General features: G+C 32.2%; 1 protein-coding gene across 8 annotated transcripts in view; it reads right to left on the reverse strand.

Moving 5' to 3' along the window:
- Nucleotides 1-2,882: 2,882 nt before the first annotated feature.
- The window catches only part of LOC111052380 (diacylglycerol kinase eta), a 260,041-nt gene continuing 236,618 nt past the window's right edge, over nucleotides 2,883-26,305 (reverse strand). For all 8 annotated transcript variants that reach the window (XM_039439900.1, XM_039439902.1, XM_039439906.1 and 5 more), the window contains 9 exons: nucleotides 24,082-24,351; nucleotides 22,408-22,595; nucleotides 20,844-20,950; nucleotides 15,736-15,899; nucleotides 14,383-14,500; nucleotides 13,851-13,946; nucleotides 12,320-12,457; nucleotides 10,839-11,185; nucleotides 2,883-8,847 (listed from right to left, as the gene is read on the reverse strand). In XM_039439900.1, the coding sequence (XP_039295834.1) occupies nucleotides 10,859-11,185; nucleotides 12,320-12,457; nucleotides 13,851-13,946; nucleotides 14,383-14,500; nucleotides 15,736-15,899; nucleotides 20,844-20,950; nucleotides 22,408-22,595; nucleotides 24,082-24,351 (1,408 nt within the window). In that variant the 3' untranslated portion in view covers nucleotides 2,883-8,847; nucleotides 10,839-10,858. The remainder of the gene's footprint in view (nucleotides 8,848-10,838; nucleotides 11,186-12,319; nucleotides 12,458-13,850; nucleotides 13,947-14,382; nucleotides 14,501-15,735; nucleotides 15,900-20,843; nucleotides 20,951-22,407; nucleotides 22,596-24,081; nucleotides 24,352-26,305) is intronic.

Raw genomic sequence — 26,305 nt, forward strand, 5'->3', positions numbered from 1 at the left:
ATACTTTTTTGTGGTCCCACAACAAATTTATTTATTCCAATGAAGATCAATCGAAATAAATACATTCTTCCAGAGGTAAACAATCATACAAATCCATCTCAATATTATATTGCAAGGTACGAACCGAAACAAACATTGTAGATTGCTAGTATATTATATCAATATATTATAATTATCGTAATAATAATATCGAGTGACCTGGCTGGCTCAGGTCTGGTGTCAGAGTTTTCAGGTCGCAACTGATCAATTTCAGGGCCTCTGACATGACCTAACGACTGCTTTTTAGGCAGCCGGGACCGACGGCTTAACGTGTCCATCCGAAACACGGGAGTGGCCCGAGATAAATAAATATCTTGCCCGGGCCGGGATTTGAACCCGGGCATCTGAATCATAAAGCCAGCATCTGATCCACTCGACTATGGCCACTCCAACCTATTACATTTAACATCATAAGTACCTTACTATAATTATCATAACACACTATAGGACAAATATTTTTTATCAATTCTTATTACTGTAGTATAATGCAAAACGCAGGTTTTTCAATAAATAATTTGTCATAGATGGAAACATAATTCAAAATAACTTGTTCAAATTGTGCTTTTATTATTTTAGTTATTTGGTTGATTATAAGTATTATTATTTATACTTATTGGTTGGTTGTAATTATTAAATCCAAAAGCTGCCTTGAAGGAAGCAGTTTAGTTGAATTGAGTTTTTATTCTTGATAGGAGCTGGGAATTATATTAAGGTTAATATTTTTGTGCAGAAATCAATAACATTTTAGTTTCATAAATTGAATAGAAAATCATCATTAAAAATATGGAGAATATAATATTAAAAATTAGATAGGTTCTGATGTCCTCTCAGTTTGCTTGGGATTTACGTTTTTGATAGAAAAACGTAAATTCAATCGGAGGAGTTTATGAATAAAATAAAACATTTAATTGGTAATTCAATTTCTAGTAATTTCAGCAAAATGTTTCATGTAAATTATAGACATTTATGCAAAAATTAGGAGAGTTACAGTACTTGACAATAAATTTGAAATTTTGTCCATATTTTAATTATTATCAAGAGTAAGTTGATTGTGCATCTCCATTCACATGGTTTTTCTAAATACTTGATAGAATTGATAATTGAATAGCGCAAGGATGAAAAAACATATACATTTGAAAAGATTATTTCTTTTAAATTTTTTAAGGAATGTTGTGGGTTAGAAGTTTTACAATTTTCATCTTTGAATAGATGAATTTACTTCATCAATAAAGGTAGATTACATTTGAAAATGCATTACTAGTTTTAGATACTTTATTTAGAGGAAGAACTGAATATGAAAACTCTAAATATTTGAGAATATCACAAAAGTGATTTAATTAATTTATCTTTTTCATAATTTTCATTCTTCAATTCATCTTTTTTACATTTAATGTTAGTATCTTTCAAATTGATTGTTTCAAGCAAACAAATAGGCTCAATCTGAATTATTTAAAAGTATTTGTAAAATAGCATTGCTTTGATTTTTAAAAATTTATTTTCTTGAATTATCAAGTAGGTACCTACTGCAATTTGCATAGATAGTTGCCGTACTTTACTAACAATAAAGATCCACTAACAGTAGAGTCTTCTACAAAGTTATAATTTATCAGTAAAAACACTTACATACTATTTAACAAGAATATTTTCTTATTTTATAACACTCTAAACACACTGGATAGTAGAAAAAGAACACAAGATGTAGGTTCGATTAACGATAAAGAATATATTAATTAATATAAAAATTGATTATATTAATTAATATACTGAAGGTAACAACAGTAATACTATATATTTACTCACTAATGCCAATAACTGATAGTACTCCTTATACAGTTAATTTCAACCACAACATATTACCTATGTATTTCTAACATAGGATAAATAAACATTATTAAAAATAATATAAGTTTCAGGGAGATAAATATTAGCTACCTATTCCATTCTACTCATAGTATGAATATAGTAAAAGAATGGCTACCGAATTTGATGTAATAAAATGAACAAGTTAGTTAGAACAAAGGATTTTATGATATTTGATATAATTCTGGCGAATAAGATATCTTATACATATTCAAGATAGTGATTGACTAACAATGTTTTTGTAATAATAATTATTGCCAAGAATATAAAATGATTTATGAACAACAACAAATTGCTCAAAAAATTATGATAAGGCAATAGATTTCAAGTGAGTGAAAAGAGTAAAAATTGTTTCAATACTTTGGAAGAACCTAGAGGAGTGTCCTAAATGGTTCTAAATAGCAATAACTGTCTAATAGAACAGCAACCACAAATCTAGTAAAACAATAAAAATCTCAACATAATTAAAAGAAGTCGTCATGAGACGATTATAGACTTGATATGCAAAATACTTTGTAGTATGATGATTCTCTAGATAGTATATTTTTTATGTTTCAGGTCAATTGAAGAAAGATTTCATTCAAGCTTCAAAGATTGAAAGGCTTGAAAGATTTCAATTTATGCTGAATGTTGCAAACATTTTTATAAATTAATAAAAATAAAATTGTTAAATTTTTTAATGATAACAAATGAATATATTTTTATGGATATTTCCTATTGATAAACGAACAACTATTGAATTGTAAATTCGAAACAGTTAGCAAGGAACAGTAAATTAATTCAACTATAAGTTCCTAACGAAGATTTTACAATACTTTTTTCGTTGTTAGTTACAATAATGAAAAAGGTTGATAGAAAAATCTAAAGGAGCTCTAAATTACTTTGATTATAATACATGTATTATCATTATTATTTGCTTGATAAATGATATATTCACGCTGGGTATAGCCAGATTTTTAATAGTAATGCTTTTGTTTATACGGTACTTAGAAGACTTACATGTATAAAATGTCATGTAATGTAATCTGTAGACATATCATTACATGTCGGAATAATGTAAATGAATACACATTTGATTAATACAAAAATATCACACACTTTGTCTCGTCCATAGATTAAATTTATCGAAATCAAGTATTTAGTTTTCAAGGTAGAAACTTTAAAATACTGTTTTAAATAGCTACAATACTTTTCTATAGTGTAATAAGTTACAACGGGTTTGTTTGTTTGGAAATAGAGTAGAGAAGCAAGGAGAAATATAGGAAGAGTTAAAAAGAGATAATATGGGAAGAGAATAAAAATGAAGAGAAGATGAGAATACTTTGATAAAAACTACGGAAAAGATAATGAGAATTACAAAATGGTGGACTGGTGAGCATAAACAGGGGTAGGAATATAATGGAAGAAGGTGAGGAAGAAATACAAAATGTTAAGGAAAGTGAAATAGTTGAAAATAAGAAATAATATATAGAGAAATTCTAATTCAAGTTGGGCTGTAAAATTGGTCACTAAGAGTCGAGAGAGGAAAGAACGATAAGGGTGGAAAATATTATGGAAATTCGGAAACCTAGAAAGATATATAGACGATTGAAAGAAATGTTTTTCAAGTTTCAATGAGTCTAAACACCGTAGGTGCTATATTACAACTAATCTGTATTCAATTCTTTTGTAAGGCAATAACGTCTGAAACCATTAGCAACCACGAATTTGTTTGATGTCTGAAACCAGTTCAAGAACATAATTTATAATAAAAATTAATTTAAATAAAACTTCAAAGATATATAAAGGATTTAAAGAAATGTTTTTCAAGTTTTAATGATTCTAAATACCGTAGGTGCTATATTAAAACTAATCTGTATTCATTTTTTTTTAATTGAAACATAACAGTTTGATTTGATGTCTGAAACCAGTTCAAGAACATAATTGATTATAAAAATTAATTTAAATAAAAGAGTATACAGAATGTCCCAAAAGTAGCTATCCATCATAAAGCTACCGGTACATGACCTCATGGGAAGGCCTACTACCACTCTGTTCATTCAAAATCAACTGTAAATATTTGAAAAACTTATTCAAGTTATATTGAACAACTATTGAATACTTCTACAATTATCTATTCCAATAAGCAAATCCGCTGTAATTATTACATATACTATTACCCGTTCTTTGTATTATTACATAGATCACATTCATCCTAAATTTTTTTCTCAACAATATTACTTCTGTATAAAATCTATATCATATTCAAGAGAGAAGCTGCCAGGCAAGGATTGTAAATCTCTAAAGTTAATATTTACATTTTAAGTGCTCCAACGCACACTATATAAGGGTAATCTTAATAATTAATACTTATGGGGAATATGTTACTCTAGGGTAAAGGGAATATCTCTTTCTCAGATGCCAATAATTCTATGCTGGATATTACAAGTTAGCAATTCTAGTTTTCTTAGCATATTCTATGCTGATATGAAAAGAGTAGCAATTGCCTTTCATGATTTGTTGAATAAATGAAAGTACAAGGTTAAGTTAGGGCAGAGAAAACTCCTATAATCTAATTCTGTGTTTAGGGTTATAGCGGATTAGTTCCAAAAACAATGGAGAAAGTCCATTGTCTGTGACTAGTATCTAATAGGCTAAATAGTAATAAGTTCATAAGTAACTACACTAGAAAGTAACAATTATTACTCGTAACTAGAAGTTATTGCTCAGTGTATTTGATTAGATATAATATTGTTTTAGTTAAAATAGGTATTGGTTTACTATCATGAAACAAAGGACCATGGAAATGAACTGGATTCCTTTTTCCATGGGTTTTGTCATCATTTTTTGATAGATATACATTTTTGGAATAAGATTTATGTGTATAAGATCTTGTATTTCATGTATTCAAATCGGGGAAAATTGTGGACTAAATTTAATATTTGATTTTTGTTATTGATAACAATCCTATATGACTTCTACTGTAAATGGGAGATTTCGGTTTTAAGGCCCTAGATTGAAATCACATGGTTTTATATTGAATAGTAGTGGAAAATGGCTTAAGGGAATTTCTTCTAACATTAATATACTACATTATATCTAACCTTCTTTAAATATTCTGATTATATAACTTTTATTTCTATACCAATCTTGCTTTATTAGTTGAACAAACTTTTACTACAAATTAAAAAACAATTAGAATACTGAAACAGATATTATCCAACTCAAATTTTATGAATACTCAACTCTTACATTCATAATAGCAACTGCTAAAGCTTGAAATATTATATTTACTGGAAGAAAATAATCATACTGGAAATAATAAATGTTCAAAGAGACCAGAAAAAGACTAGAAATGGAACGAATACAAAACAAAACGCAAATGAGGAACCAAATATGAATTGCAAAATGTTAAATTTAAATGTCAAGAATGAATTTATTTAAAAATAGGATTAATATATTAATTGGCTAAAATGAAGCCAACAAGTTGATATAGTATCAAGTGTTGAAGCCCAATACGTTTGTAATAATAATAATATAGAGGGACCTGGCTGGCTCAGGTCTGGTGTCAGAGTTTTCAGGTCGCAACTGATCAATTTCAGGGCCTCTGACATGACCTAACGACTGCCTTTTAGGCATGTAAGTTTGTATTGCAGAATTTTAAACAAAGAGGGAAAGACACATTATTTAAACCTCTTCTTCCCCCAAAATTCCCGAATATTGCTTGTGCTTGGGTTATTATACTGTATCACAAGGTTAAAGTAGATAAAGATAGGATCTAGATGATAAATCTTGAAGTAATATTCTAGATTTAGATGAAGAAAAAGATAAACATGAACAACATCGTTCAAATCACAGTTATTGAGAGATATTCTACCCAGAATTTGAAGATTACAAACAATAAGTATCATAATAAAACAACAGTTGAAGTAATGAAAAATGTTACAACTAGAACGAGATTTTGGAGAATATTTTAGGATATTCTAAGATATAGTAAATGATGTAAATGATTGTGTTGGAATAAAATATAAAGGTAATATCTCTATCAATTTGATAAATATGTTTTTATCTATATAATACATGATTGTAGCTGTACAGGTAACTTATGTATCAACATTACAATTATTGCATAATATAGCATAGCTGAGCACAAACTATGTGAAAAATATAATCTGTTATTCGAAAATAGAAACAGTTGTCTATATATGATTACACAATGAACGTTCAACTGTTTTCCATCATCTAAGAACAAACAGTTCCAGTAATTCATTTCACCATGATTATTATTTACATATTTGATTTCATTAGCAACCAGCAAAAGTTTGTTGAGTTGACTTAAACTGATTTTTTCACTGATAATATTGGTCCAAAGCAGTGATTTTTAAGCTGGGTGTAATACTGTGGTTAAAGCTGTATATTGTTTACCGAGAAAAAGTTCCAAAATTCAAAATGGTGGGATCAAGTATTGGGATAAAAAACCAGCAAATTTACTACAATCTCAATGGAAGTATAATGATGAATAATAGGCTAATATAATGTGATATAGAAGTCGTATCAATGGTTGGGGGAAGTATTTTAATGGGATTTGAAGTAACACTTTCCAGTTGTTTTTGGCGACATAAAAAATAATTGATGACTGTAGAAATATTGTACAAAATTTTAGCAAGTTTTACGTAATTATTATGAAGTTATCCCTTGTATTCAACCCCACCATTCCTATGTACAATTTCTGATGTATAAAATTTTCATACAACTATAGAAAGCTGTAGTAATAAATCCAGTTTAAACCAACAACTAAAATCCATTGTTTAAAATGGCACCATATCTTACAACAGTTCTTGTGGGACTTTCAATGCCCCAGTTATATTTCCATGTAATACAGTTCACCCGCTTAAAAGTTTTATTGCAAGTGTATTAGATCTGTCTTTAATACAGCAACAAATCTATTTTCCAACTTGAAAGCGTTCAAACCATCTCAGATTCAGATAAGGTTAAGATATTGTGAAAATGTATTTACAAAGATATTGCACTTATCAATGGAACAGCCCCATATATTATTTATATAATTATTATTCTAGAAATATAATCACATTTACTGCCAATCACTTTCACTGTCCAACAATCGAATATTATATTTTTGGTTGAGAACAAAAACAAATATTTTAATGAGCTAAAGATTTCTTCCCTCAATACATCAAATGAAATAGACATAAACCATAATTTTGCTGATTGAATTAGGTTCATCAATCATGAATTATGTTTGTTTCATTTTTGTTTTTAATTACAAGAAGTTAAAACTCTATAAATGAAATGGTACTACATCAGGAAATATTACAGTAGGATATAATATCAAATATTATATCTGAGTCTTCAATAACATAAAGAAAGACACTTCTTGTTAATTCAATAAAATAAATCTAATATTAATATAGAATCAATAGATAAAACTCAAAAAAGTTCGATTGGAAAGTGAAAAATGAAATCACTAACATGATTTAAGACTGTTTTAGTTCACAATAGATAACTATTGAACTTTTTTCAATTCTTATCTCTAACTTACAATCTTATTTTTAAATTCCCTTATTTCTTTTAATTGATTAGTTGAATATTTTATTAATTTATTTAGCTGTAGTGAAAGACTTATTGCAGAAGTTTACAGATGATAATATATAAACCACACGAAATCTCAATAGTTATTCTCAGCACCAGACAAAACTGTACACAATATTCAATGCAGATTTCATTATTTTAACAGCATTTTAATAGCTGAAGTAGATGAAGAATTATTTTTTCAACAAATAACATGTACATAACAAGCAGTCTTGGAGAAATTGCTGTCAAACTTTGATAAGTTGAAGTGTAGGTATTTCAAGAGATAAATGTTCACTATGATAAAAAATAATATCACGAAATTATTAATATTCATAAATTTAATAATGTGATAGTTCACTATGATAATGATATTATGAAATCAATATGTTCATAAATTTAAAATTATGGAATCGATGGGCTTTAGTTTAATGATAGTCATTCTAGTCGAGTTGATAGAATCACGATTTCATCAATTACATTTAGGAGAAAATCTCCATCAAAAGAGATCTAATTACTAATCAAATAGCGTACTATCAATTAGTAATTACTCATGTTAACTAATATTATCAGTAATACTGATATAATTGAACACAGTGCACATTAACAGATCATAACTTGGATTGATATAAACAATTACTTGATATTTTACAAAATAGATATGACCAACTTTGTTGGACTCTTATAATTCGAGAAAGAAAAACCTTTCTCAAACTCAAATCACACAAACACATCATATAAAAACTAACAAACAATAAATACATTCACACAATGTAGATAGAACAATGTTCAAATGATATCTAAATAGAATACATAATCCTTCAAAAAAGAAAACCAAACAACAGTTTCAACTACAAATAAATAATCAGATATTAATCTAATTGAATAAGTGAACTAATATCGTTGTCAGTTCATTCTTCAACGTTTTTCTATACAGAAAATTTATTGTACAAAATAAGAAGTCGCATCTCAATAGAATAAATTTTTTTAACAGTTATGCGAAGTTTAAAAACAAGTTACATTATGTTCGTTTATTAAACAGTTTCCAAACTCTCGAACAAAGAATTTGAAACAGAATAGACTAGAGTATTTATCACTTAATCATTAGCATGTATCATAACAATAACTTTATGTTAATAATATGGAAGATGGTCTTTAAAAATATCAAAGACCTTACCGATATGATTATTATAACAAGAATTGATAATTTAGCTAGTGATTTAATAAATTACTTATGTGGCGTTAATTGCAATGCGTGCGTTGTTTTCAAAAATGTTAGCTTTTGTCTACCAGGACTGATGATTTTGATGATAATGATGATGAGTTGCCACGAATGATGATTAGTCTCAAATGATTTTGATTGTCTTCGACGTTAATGTCCTGAAAAATTGAGAAAAAACAAGGTTACATTGAGTTGCAAACTAGTGTCAAGATACAGACAATTTATTCATTTGTTGATTTATTATTCAGAATTACACAACTTTCAGATAAGTACTACAGGCTCAAGCCCAAAACTAAAAGACAGGGGAGAAGATTATCACAGGAATGACAAAGAGCGACATTATTTTCTTCTCATTTTGTAATTCTACTTTTCCAACCTATAATTAACTGAATTCATTTGAAAAATTTCAAAACGTTTTGACCGAGCGAAGTGATGTCTAAGATTCAAGTCGATGTACCGCAATTACGGCAAAACACAGCAATAGATTTTCATGAAATTCGACAAGAAGGAACATTTCTTGCATCAACGTATAATATATATAAGGTTTTTTGAAATTTTGTATTTTAAGGATGATACAAAAGGAAAAGGAGTTTCCTTCGAACGCCAATATTACCGTAAAAATCATACTATAGAATTATTCCAACGTTAGTAGACAGTTGTCTATTATCTTTGGAATTATTCATCATAGATCAGCTGTCGAGTGGATTATTAATTGCATGCAATGACGCATGCAATTAATATCCCAATGTAATTTGGTAAAAAATCAGGTGTCGTGTGGATTATTAATTGCAAGCGATGAGGCATGCAATATTGATAACTAAAAGTAGCTTATTATTTTCACCCGACTTTTTTCTACTTTCAACTCGGTAAGCTTTTGATGATAGTAACATATTTGTTTACAACAAATTATTAGCATTGTAATGCATATAATTAATATTAATAATTATTGTCGATACAACAACCCAAACAGCCATTAGTTGTTAACACATCGATATCTCGCCGACACGTCAGGACAGGACATAATTCACTCTGATGGAGGCTGTGGCTTTTAAATGCGCGAGGTCTACTGTTCACAGAATCTCTAGTATCAGAGAGAGGGTACATTTATCAAATTTCACATTTAGCAAACTTCACATGAACCAAAATTCAACCTTGTAGAGCTTTCAAATACGTTTTCAATGAGGCAAACACTTATAATCCACAACTCAATGGTTAATCCTTATTGTGGCTAAAATTGAAGATGTGTGGCGATACTCTTATCCAAAGTTTTTTACTACCCGAGGGGTTTTCACAGAAAAAATAGAGGTTACCTTTAGATTACTGTTCCAATCTGCGGGTGAGAAGTTTAGCAAAAAAAGCTCTCACTTGTAATATGCTAAATTCAAAAGAAAAATAAAAGGTGATGTGAATTCTTTCTTATATTCTGACCACAATATTTGCCTCAATTAGGTTTGTACAATAGGAATTACTTTGGAATTGGTTTTGTGAAGAGGTTGTCCTTAACATGTGACCATAGACGATTTCAGATTCTCTGAAATACAGCTTGATGCAGTCAGTCTGCGAGTGAACCCAATGCTTTCAAATTGGGCTGACCATGTGACTGAATCTACTATGCAAATGGGGACAATTTTATAAGATGAAGAATGGATTCACATGATGGTAGAATTGGGAAATTTATCTGTACAGGTTACCTGTGATGGAAAACTTGATTGTTAGCCACTCCTGTCTTCCTTTATTATTTATTTGTAACAATTACAAATCATATGAATATGATCGGGATAGAACAACAGGCATAGCCCAAAACTATTCTGTTCCCAAATTTTGATAAAGAATAACATGTCCAAAAAGTAGGTTATGTTCTCACTGTTGAAAGTTAAAGTTCAATTTCTGTCTTAAATATATATGAGCTGAAAATTTTAAATTTAGAATGATTAAAACACCAAATTATAGTCAAATATTGCACTTAATATCACCGCAAAATTTTGAAGCCAAAAATACACACAACTTTTTCCACTAAGCACAGCTGTTACTCAATTACTCATTGTTCAGGTGTAGCAACCTGTACAGGCAATAATTTAGATACATTTTTAGGATAGGGACAGCCTCTATTCTCTCCACAAAATCAAACCCAAATTCAAATTGTAGTTACCTGGTTTAGACACTCCTGGATCACATGCCTAGCTCCCTGACCGCCTGCAGTATACGTTTCACGTGACCCACTTTGGTAACGCCCATCTCCTTGAGGTCACGCCTTGTCAGCGTCAACAGTTCCCGCCCTCTGACATCATTCTGCAAGAATGCGTCCGCATACTCGCCGAGCTGCAGCGAGTCGAGCCATTCGGCAACCTCGGCCACGCCCCACGAGGCCGCCTCCCGGCCGGCTACGCCCGACGCCCCGCCCACTTTGTCCGAGGCTCCGCCCACTTTGTCCGACACACCGCCACCTCGTCGAAACTTCATCAGCCAGAATGGCGCTTTCGGTCGACTTTTACGCTCCTACACAACAACACATATGAATCAATGTTTATTATATAAAATACATAAATTATTATACATAAAATACATTAGTTAACATTTATTTACCACATAAAAATACATATAAGAGCACAAGGAACGGCATCCCATAATAATGCTTGCTTAACACATTATCAAATGATCAATGGATAATTTAGAAATATGACTGTGGGGTCCCAATCGACTGAATCCCAAACGACCGAAAGTGATAGGATTCCCATCCATCCGAAAAATTAATTCTCCTGATTGGCGGAACGCTTTCGGTCATTTGCGACAAACTAGAGAAATTTTCGGTCGTTTGGGAAACCTATCACTTTCAGTCAGTTGGGACTCTCAACACTTTCGGCTCAATGGGACAGACCACGTTTTCTGTCGATTGGGAAAATTCTTAAAAGTTTTCGGTCATTTGGGATTCGGCTAAATGAGAAAGTTCCAGTTTCAATATTTAATTAATTCTGCCGAATGGGAAAAAGTAGTTCTTGGCTGTTTGGGAAAATATAGCGTTTCGGTCGTTTGGGTTTCGGTCAATTGGCATGCCACCAAATATGACAATCCTTTGCAGTTTGTTGACATTTTCTTATAAACTAAAATAAACATAAATACAAAAGTACCCTTTTCAACATTAATTTTTCACAACATGTTTCAATTTAAAATCATTTTCAGGTAAATCACTTGCAAGTCAATGACATGTTGTGAAAAATAAAAATAAATCTTGAAAAAGGTTGAAAGAATAAGACTTTGATGGTGTCCCAAACAATCAAATTGTTAAAATAGGGTAATTTGTTGGAAAGGTAATTTGATTTCCAATTCTTATGTAAATACAAGTAGCACTGAACAAGAAAGTGAACATTAATAGATTTTTTTATATAAACTGATATGGACAGGTTGATGATTTGTGAGTGACTTATTTGAAGAATATAGGACTAATATAATATTTATTTATTCAATGATCACAGAACACAAATCATTAAAATGATTGGGGAAGGACCAACAGGCACAGCCCAAAACTGTTCCCCCGAATTTTGACTCATACACTCATAATTAAACCATTGAGAAGTGATGAATTAAACAGTGATACAGATAAATGAAAAATCATTATACTTTTCCATTACTAACCTCATCAGCAGGCGGGGGATTGAGGTACACAAGATTCTGCCCCGTTTCAGATTCAAAAGCAAATTTACATTTCCGAAACTCATGGTCCATATTGCTTAGTGCCAGATTCAGTTGAGTAGCCAGGTCCTCTTTCAGTCTCTGCAAGAATGAAGAACAACATTGAAGTTTACAGTATTTTTTCAGTCGAATATACAATAATGGAGACTGGGAAGAGAATAAAAACAGACAACATATTTCAGAAACTTACATCAGATTGTAATCTCATTCCAGGCTCTGAATAGATGAACAAGAATCGATACAGATGAAGTTATACTGTTGATAAGATCATTCTCTAGAACAATGGTCGCCAAACTTATGAGCATGTGAGCTAGAATAGCATTTATAAATCTTCTAGTGAGCTACCAAAGGATATTAGACTGGAGAAAGTACGGTAGGCAAAATGAAATTTTCACACTTTTATTGCCTGTGAAGATACATTTCTAGTGTTGAAATCTACTTATCTCATAGCAAAAAGTATAACAAAATTTGAAATGTACATTTCAATGAGAGCAGTGGAACTCTTTTTGGTCATCAAGTATTTGATATAGCCGCCATTCTGATGCTGTTTCCCAAATGTTCATCAGTCCTATATAGATTTTTTATGAATTTCATACTTGAAAAAGATGCTTCATACAAGTAAGTAGAGCTGAACATGGCTTTCAACCTCAATGCAACTTGAATAATATTTGGATATTTTTCTTTGGGAACTTGATGCCAAATATTTCCAGTTGTAGAAAGTTATCTGAGAGAGATCATTTTGAAAATCCACAAATTCCATTTCAACTGAAGCCTGATCTTCACCAAAATGTTGCCACAACACAAGCTGCAAAATCTTCTGCATAGATTTCCACAAAAGAGAGTTGATGAATTGGACCATATTTGATATGCTTTTAAAATCTTGAAATCGTTGATCAAACTGTTGTCTCAAGTCTGAAAGAATCGTAACGAATTCTTTATTATTGCTGCGGTGCTGTGGAGGATGTTTCTCGCCATTGATTTTCTTCAGACTGAGAAAGTGTTTATATTCATAAAGGACGACTTTACTTGCACAAGTATTTCTGTGAGCTACCAAAAACTACCCCACGAGCTACCGGTAGCTCGCGATCGACTGTTTGGCGACCACTGCTCTAGAACATTTCAAACATTTTTTATAAAATTATTTCTAGACTGGGGTTCTAAGGTTTAGCCCAACACAATATAATAATTATTAGTTATTAACAAGTTACCAAATTGTATATTGTCTGGTTTAGTAACCCCAAACTGTAAAGTTGAATGACAATAAAATTTCATTTATTCATTCACTGAATAATTTTGCAGTCTTGAAAGTGAAATAGAGATTTGTAGCAGTTTCAAGAAACAATTATGTAAATTAATAGAAAACAATAAATAAGTCTTCAGTCTTCAGTCACATTTAAAATAATATAATAATACAGTGAGATTTTAAACAGTTTTATATTATTTATAGAATATATTTAATAAAATAAATTCTTACCAATGTCTGTGCTTTCTCCCTGAGCAAAAGACAAGCCTCATCATTCAGATCTCTAGTGTTTGTCACCAGCTCTGTGAGTTGTGTTCTTAGCTCAAGCTGTAAACAAAATTATCGATTAATCCAAAAACTTTCAATTTTTAGAACTTGATTAGTAATAATTTCCCATTAAAAGTACCCAACTACCACACCAGAAACTGGATATTGATAATAGAGTAAAAACTGAAACTAGTTATTTTATATTTCAATAAATACTTTGATGTTGCAACTTTGAATCAATACGGATAGCTACCACAATATCATCTCCACTACTATAAAGAAAGACAAAATATACATAAGTGTCTTCAAGAACCATAAAAATTATTTCAGTTTAAAAAACGACTAGATTGGAAGAATAAACCACTTAATAACAATAGTGTAGAATAACAGTGTAGAATAATTTAGTGATTAAAATAAGAACGTGAATTCGTGGATACAATAAATTTTAATCAATAATATTAACGACTTAATTTGAGAGATAAGAGATAACACCTACCCCTTCCAGAAATTTCCCACCAGGATGAACTTTCTCAAGGCTGACTTGACACTGATCTGCTATTTCGTAGAGAGCCGACTTCATTGAAGGATGATTGATTGTCAAAAATTTGACACAACTGAAACAGAAATGTTACAATAGAAAGTTGGACAATTTTGAGAAACAAGCAGAAAAGAAGGCGACAGCAGGAGATGGAGCATCTACTTTCAAGTAATTTATGCGTGAAGTTGGCTATTTTATGAATTATTTATTTATAGAACTTGGATTTTTAAAAACACTTATGAAATGAAAATGCACTTACTATTGGTAGTGACGATCCAATAGTAAGTCCATTTTCATCTTCTATATATATAAAAGCGAAATGGCACTCACTCACTGACTGACTCACTCACTCACTCACTCACTCGCAGAACTAAAAATCTACCGGACCAAAAACGTTCAAATTTGGTAGGTATGTTCAGTTGGCCCTTTAGAGGCGCACTAAGGAATCTTTTGACAATATTTTAACTCTAAGAGTGGTTTTTAAGGGTTTAAAGTTCGTCTTTTAGCATGTATTTTATTCTCTTAATTATAATTGAAAAATGTCCATACCATATAACTATAATCTAGAGAGAGTAGAGTACCTCTTTGAAACAGTTGTTAACTGGTAACTAAATTAATAATTTTGTCAGGTTGGCATTAAGTTGAGTTGACTTTGTTAGGTTGGCACCAAGTTGAAGATCGAAATGCATTTATTGCGGAAAAATTGATTGGGCACTGCTACTTCAATCAGAGCTATTCCTGGGAATATTATATTACTAGCCGTCAGGCACGCTTCGCTCGCCATATCCGTTTAGTCTGGCTGGATCGTCCTAACATATGATAAAAATGTTCAAATGAAAAATGCAGGCGAGCGAGGCGAGCCTGCTGATCTCATTCTTGGACGATTCAGTCGGGGGTCCAGGGGTCGGAGCCCCCTGGGTAGACGGATATGGCGAGCGAAGCGAGCCTGACGGCTAGTTTCATAAGTGTTTTTAAAAATTCAAGTATTATTTCATAAGTGAAAAAGTATTAGTGAAACAGAGAATTTATTTTTTTTATATAACCTTTCAATATTATCTATACAAAACAAACTCTACAGAAGAGTTTTCTATCCGATGCTGACGTCACGATGGGGCGATATGGCAGTAGTGATGTTGGCTTCATCAACTTTCAGTGTGAATATACAATGGGCCGTGTCTATTCTATATCTGGTCTAAGGGGGTAATGAGGAGCTCTCAATTTTTATCAGACTATTTTCGTGCGGTTGTCTATAGTTATGTCCAATAATAATTTTGGAGATTAAAGTATTAAAATAGTTTGTGAATAGTTTACCGAATGAGCGTGGAAGTGGCTTCAATGAACTCCATGAGCAGTTGCATCTCCTCCTCACAGAAGATGGTGAGGCTGGCGGGGGTGGTCGACTGCCGTCGCGGCGTTTTAGACAGCGCCTGTTGACGTTGCTTCTCCTCCCACGCTTTCAACGAACTTTCCAACGCCTAGACAAACACATTTTCTTATTAAATACTGTTAATAAATGATAAAATTCAACATGTTAGGACAGAGAAAACCGCTAGAGAACAAATAAAGTCATGTGCCACTTATATCACTCACATTTGATTGATTGAGTACTTTATTTATGTAGATTACAATATATACTGGCCTATACACTTATATGAAATAGCTTACAATACAGCAAAATTATAGATGAATTTACATAATATAGACTAAAAAATAATTATTGAACTGTATATGATACGAAAAAAGCAATTTGTAATAACTAAAGATAATATTGTGATGCATCTACATAAATTGGCGGAGCTTTGGACATATCAATGTCCATTCTTCGGAAAGAATATTCAAAATATCCTTCCCACTAACTCTCTACCAAAACGTTAATTTCATCAATTCAACTGAGGATTTATTTATAAATGGAAATATTGTAAAAGTTTTAATTATTATGAATATTCAAGAGAAAGAAAAACAGAAAATTAATAAAGTAAAATAATTATATAGGTGGATAAGATCAAATAATTGATTAATAAAATGGAGTAGGCTGAAAGTAGATCACATTTGGAGAGTAAGGTGAGAGAGGCCGACTGCGCTCTAACTTCGCTCTCTAGGAAAATTAAAGGCAGCCAATCTATTCTATTTACATTTACATCTGTTCGTTTAATATTAATAATTAGTGTAGTACTAGGATATTTCTGGAATAATAATTTTAATTTTTATAGATTATTATTTTATTTTGCCAAAATACAAGATACAAAAAACAAATGTAAATTATAATAGAGAAATACTAATAAAAGAGAGAAAATATAGTACGCTTCGTTAAGACCCAAATAATAAGGTGGTTGGGGCATGTGATGAGGATGAGTGAGGCTAGAATGCCCAAAATAGTATTCAATAGCAAGTTACACAGCAGACGAAAAAAAGGTAGGCAAAGGAACAGGTGAAAGATCCATGAACAGAGAGGAATGGAGGCGTGTTGTGAAGGAGACCAGGGCTCACCTAGGGCTGTAGCACCGGATAAAGAAAGAAAGAAAGAAAGAAAGAAAGAAAGAAAGAGAGAAAGAAAGAAAGAAAGAAAGAAAGAAAGAAATTATAATAAATCTTTGGCACAGCCAGCAAAGTCAGACTTGTGCGCTAGCTGTGGGAACAGTACAAAGTAAAAGAATAAATTTTATAGTTTTTTTCAAAGTTTGGAATTTTCTCATTAATTGTGATTGATTTAATTTAATTTAGAAGTATTTTTTTTTCAATTTAAAAATAATTGTTGTGCGTTTTAAATTGTAAATTGAGTGTGTAATTGAAGAATGTTAGTGACACATAACCTAGCTACATTTGGACTGTTGTATTAATTAGAATTGGAACCGTTTTGGGCTTATAAGCCTGTGGTACTTTTCTGTAAGTTGTGCAATTCTGAATGATTAAATAACTAATTTGGAGAAGAATACTGAAACATGAAAATGCAGTATAGAAACTTCAATAACATATCATCTTTTGGATCTAATTTAATGACAGTATTAAAAATCTATTATAATAAATTTGAAAAACTAATATGAATGGAATGATTTACTATCATCAAATGAATGAATAAAATATCGAAAGACAGAATACAACATTAACAACAGAGCTGGACCTTGTTTCAATATGGTGTACAGCTCTTTACACATCAACAACATATGACAACGACAAGCAAGTCTCAGTTTGTGAATTTGTAACATCGATAAATTTCAGTTAGGCTCAACTCACACTTACGCGACTCAGATCGAGAAGAGACTCCACTCTAGTCGAGAGCATGTGTTTTCAAATGTTGACGTCGCGGAGACTAGAATCGACTGGTCTGAGTGTCACCATTTGGAAACACATGCTCTCGACTGGAGTCGAGTCACTTCTCAACCTGAGTCGCGTAAGTGTGAGTTGAGGCTTATAGTTCATGACAATGACAAAAATATATTTCTCAGTTCGTGTATTGTGACATTGAACAATTTGAGTCTACATTCATGAGAACGGAACAACAACGAATTGAGGCTGAATTTTAGATAATGACAACGCGATGTCTCAGTTTGTGAATTTGTGACATTGAAGAATTTGAGTCACAGTTAATGATAAAGGTGAAGTCCCACTTTTGCACAACATAGTGAGTTATAACATTACAACAACAAAATAATGTCTCAATTTGTGAATCTGTTTTTTCAACAAAAAAGTGGAGTCTACCTTTCTGACAGTTACAACGTCTTATTTTGTGAATTTCTGTAAACAAACTGGACAAACTGAAGACTTAGTTTATGAATTTGTAACGACAAACTGAAGTCTTAATTTGTAAATTTGTGACAACAGACTGATGTCTTAAATTGTGACAATGGAACAAAGTAATGTCTCAGTTTGTGAATTTGTGACATCGTCAAACTTGAGTCTCAGTTTATGATAGTGACAATAACACAAAGTGATGTCTCAGTTTGTGAATTTGTGACATCGAGTCTCAGTTTATGACAAAGTGAAGTATTAATTTTAGACAAGACCTCGATGGAGACCAACTTCCTAAAACCGACAAACTAGCGTGTCTCAGTTTGGTAATTAGTGACAACAAATCGATATCTTATTTTGTGACAGTCAAAGATAGTGATGTCTCAGTTTGTGAATTTGTGACATCGTCAAACTTGAGTCTCAGTCTATGACAAAGTGAAGTATCAATTTTGGACAAGAACACAATGGAACCAACTTCCTAAAAACGACAAACTAGTGTGTCTCAGTTTGTTAATTAGTGATAACAAATCGATATCTTAGTTTGTGACAATGAAAAAAGTGATGTCTCAGTTCGTGAATTTGTGACATAGAGTCCAGGCTATGACAAAGTGAAGTATCATCAATTTTAGAGAAGAACATAGAGGAGTCCAACTTCCTAAAAATGATAAAGTAGCGTCTCAGATTGTGAATTAGTGACAACAAATTGATAACTTAGTTTGTGACAATTTAAAAAAGTGATGTCTCAGTTTGTGAATTTGTGACATCGAGTCCAGGCTATGACAAAGTGAAGTATCAATTTTTGAGAACAACTTCCTAAAAATTATAAACTAGCGTCTCAGTTTGTGATTTAGAGACAACCAATCGATATATGTCAGTTTGTGACAATGACAGTGAAGTCTCAGTTTTTTAATTAGTGTCGACAAACTGATGTCGTCTTAGTTTGTGACAATGACAAACAAGCGACAAACCTTAGTGGCAAACGACTTGACAGGCCACACGGTGGCAGAATCACGCTTCTTCCAACGCTTCAAACGTGTTCGCTTTATCACCTGTATATGCGAGAGATTGTACAGAACAAAATAAATATTTGTAGATTTGTAAAAGAATATAACAAATATGGTGGTAATGATCACATCAACCACAGAATTAAAATAGTCGAGAACTATGAATAAGATTGTTGAGTTCAGTAGAATAATAGAATTGAACATAAAACTTACTTCCAATCGTTCAAATAAAAATTTCTAGTTTTGTTGTCTTTTTAATTTATGAGATTGTGATAAATTGAAAGAATCTTTGACTACAAATAATCTGGATTCTAACATATAAATTTTAATCAGTGAATGTGACCGACACAGTGAAAATATGATTCCCATGATTTCTACTTGGACTATTCACACTAAGACCGACCGAGCTAGTATGAATAGTCCCATTAGAGATTACGGGAATAATATTCTCACTGTACCGGACATGTTCACTGATACTGATATATGTGGGATTTCAGCTTTACTCTGTTAAGCTTATCGAATGTCCATTAAAGTATTTCAAAGTGTTTCTTTATAAGTTTAAACTTGATTATCCTCGGGTAAGTTATTGACTCATAAAAGAAAACTTTCTCAATATTAGAGTTGAATATTATCTTCAAAAAGGGAGAAGTTAATCATCATCAAATTCTTGACTTCAAAGGCATTAAGACAACAAATTCATGTCACAGCTCAAATACTTGATGAGTGGAGATATATCATTTGACATATCCTCAGTTAAGTTATTGAATCAGTATTTGTACAACAGAAGAAAGCAATAAGGTATATTGCAAGGCTCGGATATAACCACCCTTGAAGAGAAGCATTCCGATCGCTATCGCTACTGACTGAAACCTCAATTTACATTTTCAGGCTGATTGTGCATTCTGTCCAAAATAGAACGAATTTCAGACTTAGAGCCGATATTCATTCGTATAATACTAGAGGGAGAGAAAACTTTGCAACTCAACCTCATAGGAGAAAGCTAGTTGAGGGGGAGCCTACCTATGCGGGCTGCAAATTTTATAATAAACTTCCAAGCTTTTTGAAACTATTATCAACTAACTGTGGATTGAGAAAATTCAAAGCTAACCTTCATAAATTCTTAATAGAAAAAGCCTATTACTCGGTGGATGAGTATCTGGAAAACCATCCTTGAAGACTATTAGATAAGTATTGTAAATTTTTATGTATTTGTTATGACTGACATGCTATATTTTCAAGAAAATATTTTTTGTAATTGACGCATTCTTGTACATTTTTATGTATATTTGAATAAAGATGATTTATTGATCATCCACTAATATTGAACTGGGAAAATTCAAAACTGACCTTTATAAATTCCTAATTAAAAACACGTATTACTCGGTTGGATGAGTTTCTTGAAAACCAACCGTGATGACCATTAAATGTAAATTTATAGATATTTTCTGTTGACTGACTTGTTATATTACCAAGAATTTTTTATAATTCACGTAAATTTATGTATGTATGTCTGAATAAATATGATTGATTGATGGATCATAAAAAATCTCAATAACTTATTGTTTTACTGTATTTTCAAAAGAAGGTAGTGAATCATCATCTTCTATCTTCAAATTACACTTTCATGAATCAGATATAAAAAGAGGCTGTAAATAGACAAGGAATACAAAAAGAGAGAGGGAAACTTACTCTATTCCTGCATAGCATTTTCATCCTGTTCTTGTGAATGATTCGAATCATTCCGGGCGGCTGAATCCAAGCTTCACCATCCACTTGAATCGGGACTCCCTCATCTCCTGCAAATCAAACAAGATTAGTATATAAAATTAATTGTTTCAACTAATAAAAACAATATTACTTTTTATTTTTGATAAAATTAAAAGTAAATATGGTTAAAATTAAAAAACTTCAACCAAAAATAATAAATAATAAATAAATAAATCATATGAAATTGAGCATATGAACATATATCATCTAGTATCAACTTGTTTATTCTTACATTTTAACTTGAAAATGGCGAAAGCAGGTCGAAACTAGTCGTTAAAATACTTTAACGTTTTTAAAATGTTTCAATAAAAGGGTACTACAAGTTTTATATTGTTTTTATTAATTTGAATAATGAAGCCCATATAAGTGAGAAGATTTTTGTTTCAACAACAATTAATAACCAGTCTAATTTTGTCATTGGCATTAAGTTGTGGAAGGTTTCTAAACAAGATTCGAGTTCTGTGACTTAACGCTAACCTAACAAGGTTAGCACCAAGTTGAAGAACTTATCTATCTATACTATAATAAAGAAAAGAACAGCTCATACACGTACGGGATAGGAAAGTAATGTTTGACGCATCATCACGTCTAAACTACTGGGCTGATTAACTTGAAATTTTGCATATAGATTCTTTATTAACCGGGGATTGTTCTAGGCCTACTTCACACTCTTCAAGATTCCACTCGGTCAAGTTTTCAGGTAGACCCTTGTGGAGCACGGGTTACCTGCTAGTTAACAATGAAACAAAACAAGTTTGGAAACACAAGATATGATATCCGAAAAAAATGGTTTCCTGTACAAAAATATAAAACTGTAATGTAATTAAACATGCTAGATTGCCAATTTTAACCATCTGTTTCGGAGAGGTAGTCTCTCTATATTATAGTTCTATATTAACATAATTATGGTCTGTATTCATGTCCCATTTATTGAAATTTGAACATAAATTCTGAAAAATCTAGAAGGAGAATTAAAATTTGGTTTTCCAGGTGCACGAGATTGATATTTTTAGAATCTATGTGCAAAATTTGGAGATCTAAATCATTCCCGTTTTTCCGGTATGCAATCCACAAGTTGACATGTTTTGAAGCGAACAAACACAACCCTACTCTCTCTTTATAGATAATAATATAAAGATAAATGAAGTTTATTCTATCGCACCCTAACTGTATCAAGGTAAAATGAGACGAATTGATCAAGGACAAGTGACTGATGACCTATAGTGAGGTCCACGTTATAATGACAGTATTTGATCAACTTTGGTTTTGCTATCCTTGTCTATCATTCGACAAAGCCGGTGGTACTATCCATTTCTAGGTCCAAAACGATGCCAATCATGTTTTTGACAGTGTAGAAATATAATTAATTAATGCAGAGATTCGGCATCGCTATTCTTCTATCTTTATCCACTGCCATTATAACGTGGACCTCACTTTAGAATGTTGATCTGTACAGTCTGACATGGACTGATAACGATCTACTAACCTAGAATGTTGATCTGCACAGTCTGGCACTGCGCGATGCGATGGTGCTGCAGGTTGATTAGCCTTGAGGCGGCCATCTGCACCGATCCGAAGACAGCGACCACCTCCAGTATCTTGTCGTCTATGCTCGGCGCCAGAAATATGTCGTCCTCTTTCGTGCCTCCCCAGAAGTTGGTTCCGCCCATGAAACTAAACAAAATACAAATTCAAAAAATGATTTATTCCGCACAACATAATATTATTACAAAACATTCTACCAGCTACAAATAGAAAGAAAATACAAAGTAAGCTAACTAAACAAAAGTTAGATTAACTTTCTCAAATAAAATAGTAAGGAGACTCAAGATTAGTAAGCCAGTCCTCAATAACTGAATACATTTTAAATAAACCTCAAATATCGAGTATACCATACAGATTTTTGGTGATTTCTAGGTGACCATTGCAAATAAATATTTCTACATGAAAAATGAAGATTAATTTTTCCTATTGAATTAAACTATATACTATTTGATCATTACAATTCAAGAGGTACTGATAATATACCGGTATGTATATGGATTGAGAATGTCTTATGCCCGGCCCGGCGTTCGTGATTTGATCATGTTCAAACGTCTTGACCGAGCTTGGTAAAACCGGGCATGAATCTGGGAATCAAAACAAGATTTAAGAAACTAATAAAACTGTTTTTCAATATTTGAGACCTTGAATTTTTGCTCTGACATTAGAATGCCTTGCATTTCATTCATATTCTGAATTACGCACAAAAACACGCAAGCTTAACTCTTGCTTATCTCAGCTGTTGTTTAAAATTGTTTTACGACCAATACGAACACTAGCTGATGAGCTGACAAGGCTATTTTGCGTAAGCATCGAACGTACCTCGCTTTTGTCCAATCTTGACGAACGAAACTGATGTTTGAGAAACGTTCCTAACATGCGAGGAGCGTAAGTCAGCTTTACACTCAAAATAACTCAATTGCTATTGGCCTAATGGTTATTGCTACTTTTTTAGGGTTTCTTTATAGTTTTTATTGTGTTCCTTCTAGTTAATATTTTCAACATGCAACTCCATTTTCAATTTGCCATTTTTAGTGCGGCGCTTGGGTAGCATTACAGTTGTAATAGTATATTTCGCACCTAGAGCAGAAAATGAGATTTTTCCGGCTCGAAATAGGTTTTCAATTCCGAGGCCGTAGGCCGAGGACTAGAAAAGATTGAGAGGCGGAAAAACATTTTTGCCCGTGGTGCGAACGCTATTTTTCGCCACACACAAAAATAAACAATATATATATGAGAATAGTTGTTTACTAAGCACTTCCGAAAGCAGAAGGTGATTGCTCTAGCAAATCTGAGGTAATCTGAATATCAGGAAATTGTCCAAGTATTTTTATTTTTTATTCTGATTTGTCTAAAAGAGTGTACCAACCAGGATATATTGAATATAGAAATTCCCTGCAGCGAAAATATGAATGTAACAGTTGTAAAAGAGTGTACCAACCTAGGAATATTGAGTATGACAATGCCCTGTAGAATTGTAGAATTAGAATTGTAGAATTGTAGAATTACAACAACGAATTGTTAAGTTGTAAAAGAGTGTACCAAGCAGGATATATTGAATATAGAAATTCCCTGCAGCGAAAATATGAATGTAACAGTTGTAAAAGAGTGTACCAACCTAGGAATATTGAGTATGACAATGCCCTGCAGCGAGGGCAGTGGTATGCGTTGTCCGTCACACTCCAATTGCACGCGCTGCTCCAGGTTCTTGTAGGTCTTCTGCAGCCACTCCTTGCTGCCCAGGACGCCGTACCACATGTAGTTGCGCGCCCGCGACCGACACTTCTCCGGGTGCTCCTCCCGTTTGTTGTGGAAGTCCAGCGAGATCTTCGCGTCGATGCCAATCCCGAAATAGTTGTTCATCACGCACTTCTCGTAGAAACCTTCCCTGTGTAACCAACATTAATGATCATATTTATTTATTCATTCGTAGATAAAATCACAAATCATATAGATATGATTAGGAAGGAACAACAGGCTTGGCCCAAAATTATTCCATTCCCAAATTTTGATAATAACATGTTCAAATAATAGGTTATGTTTCCACTGTAAAACTTCAATTTTTTCAAAAATATATATAATTTTTAAGTTGGAAATTTTGAATTTAGAAGAATTAAAACACCAAACCATAGTTGAATATTACACTTAATTATCACTGCACATTGAATTAATAAAGTTATTTTATAAAATTGTTGAAGCCAAAAATACGCTCAACTTTTCACTACAGTAACCACAGCTGAGTTTTAATTAATCCTACTATAGTCTATTAAGCAAGCATTTTCTGTATTTATATATCTGGTTATTTATGTTAAACGGATCTCGAAAACGGCTTTAACGATTTCACGAAATTTGGAACATAGTAGGTTTATGATATAAAGATTTGATTGCACTAGGTCTCATCCTTGAGAAAACTCGCTGAACGACAAAAAAGGATAATTCATCCTTGGTTGAAACAGCTGTGGATGGTAAAAAAGTGAGTGAGCGAGTGAGGATGTGTAAAATCAAAATATCGCATCCCCGAAATTCATAAGATGACGTATAGCCAGCTGTGAAATTTTAGAGGATTGTGTTCTGTTTATCAATAAATAAAAATAACGAGCAAAGCTCGGTGCCCCGATATTGTTGAATGAATGAGACAACTGGAATTTAGTATTTAATATTTCTGAGGAAGAGGAAATAGAATATGAAGTAAAGGAGGGAGAAGAAGAAGAAGAAGTAAAGAAGGTTGAAGAAGTAAAGAAGGAAGAAAAAGAGGAAGAGATAGCTGTTGATTGAACACGTCTTGTAGAAGTCTTCTCTGTTTAAACCACAGAACTTCAATTAAAACGTATTAACCAACTAGTTATTAGATATTTTTAAAGAGGAGGAGGAAGAAGAGGAGGAGAAGGATGGAGGAAGTCTACGATGGTCAAAGCGTCAAAGTTATCAACTTTTAAATTGTCATTTCAGGTAAATTTGTGCTTCTCATACGGTAATATCTAAAATTTATTTCATTTATTCAAAATTACATTTTAAATCAATTATACAACTTGTGTACTTAACTATTTTGGTAGAATGAAAAAAACCATGGTGGCTGAGAATATTGTTTGTTTAAATCTGTACAGTCACTGTCAAAAGTAACAATGAAATATTCTGGAAAACTGACAACATTGCAATTATTTTTATTATATTTATGTTGTGAGAAGCCACAAATTCTGAGCAGTGCTCAAGTGGCATACAACATGTCATTTTTAGAATGGAGTCACATGAATGCTCTAAAACACTCCTCAATGGTATAAGGACAAGCCTCTACCAGTGTCCTAATTATCTTTGATACAAATAACTTATAGCTGCTACACAGCCTTATTGCAAAGCTAGAGAGAGATAACGCTATCTGTTTTGTTGCATGATAGACAAGGACAGCAACAGAACAAAGTGGCATACAACATGTCATTTTTAGAATGGAGTCACATGAATGCTCTAAAACACTCCTCAATGGTATAAGGACAAGCCTCTACCAGTGTCCTAATTATCTTTGATACAAATAACTTATAGCTGCTACACAGCTTTGCAAAGCTAGAGAGAGATAACGCTATCTGTTTTGTTGATAGACAAGGACAGCAACAGAACACTATTGTCAATCTACACTATTGCCCATGTGAGGAACCTTCTTCAAGTTTTATATATGTATATTCTGTATTGTTAGTATTTCTTAAGAAGAAGAATACATATAATTTCAATTTCAATTTCAATCGTACACTGCCATTATAACGTGAACCTCACTATAGTATGAGAGACACCATTTGAAAACACATGCGGCGTCGTTGAGTGGCACTAGTGTGAGTGTAGCCTAACTATTTTAA

Source organism: Nilaparvata lugens, chromosome 13 (assembly GCF_014356525.2).
Source record: "Nilaparvata lugens isolate BPH chromosome 13, ASM1435652v1, whole genome shotgun sequence".
NCBI lineage: Eukaryota > Metazoa > Arthropoda > Insecta > Hemiptera > Delphacidae > Nilaparvata > Nilaparvata lugens.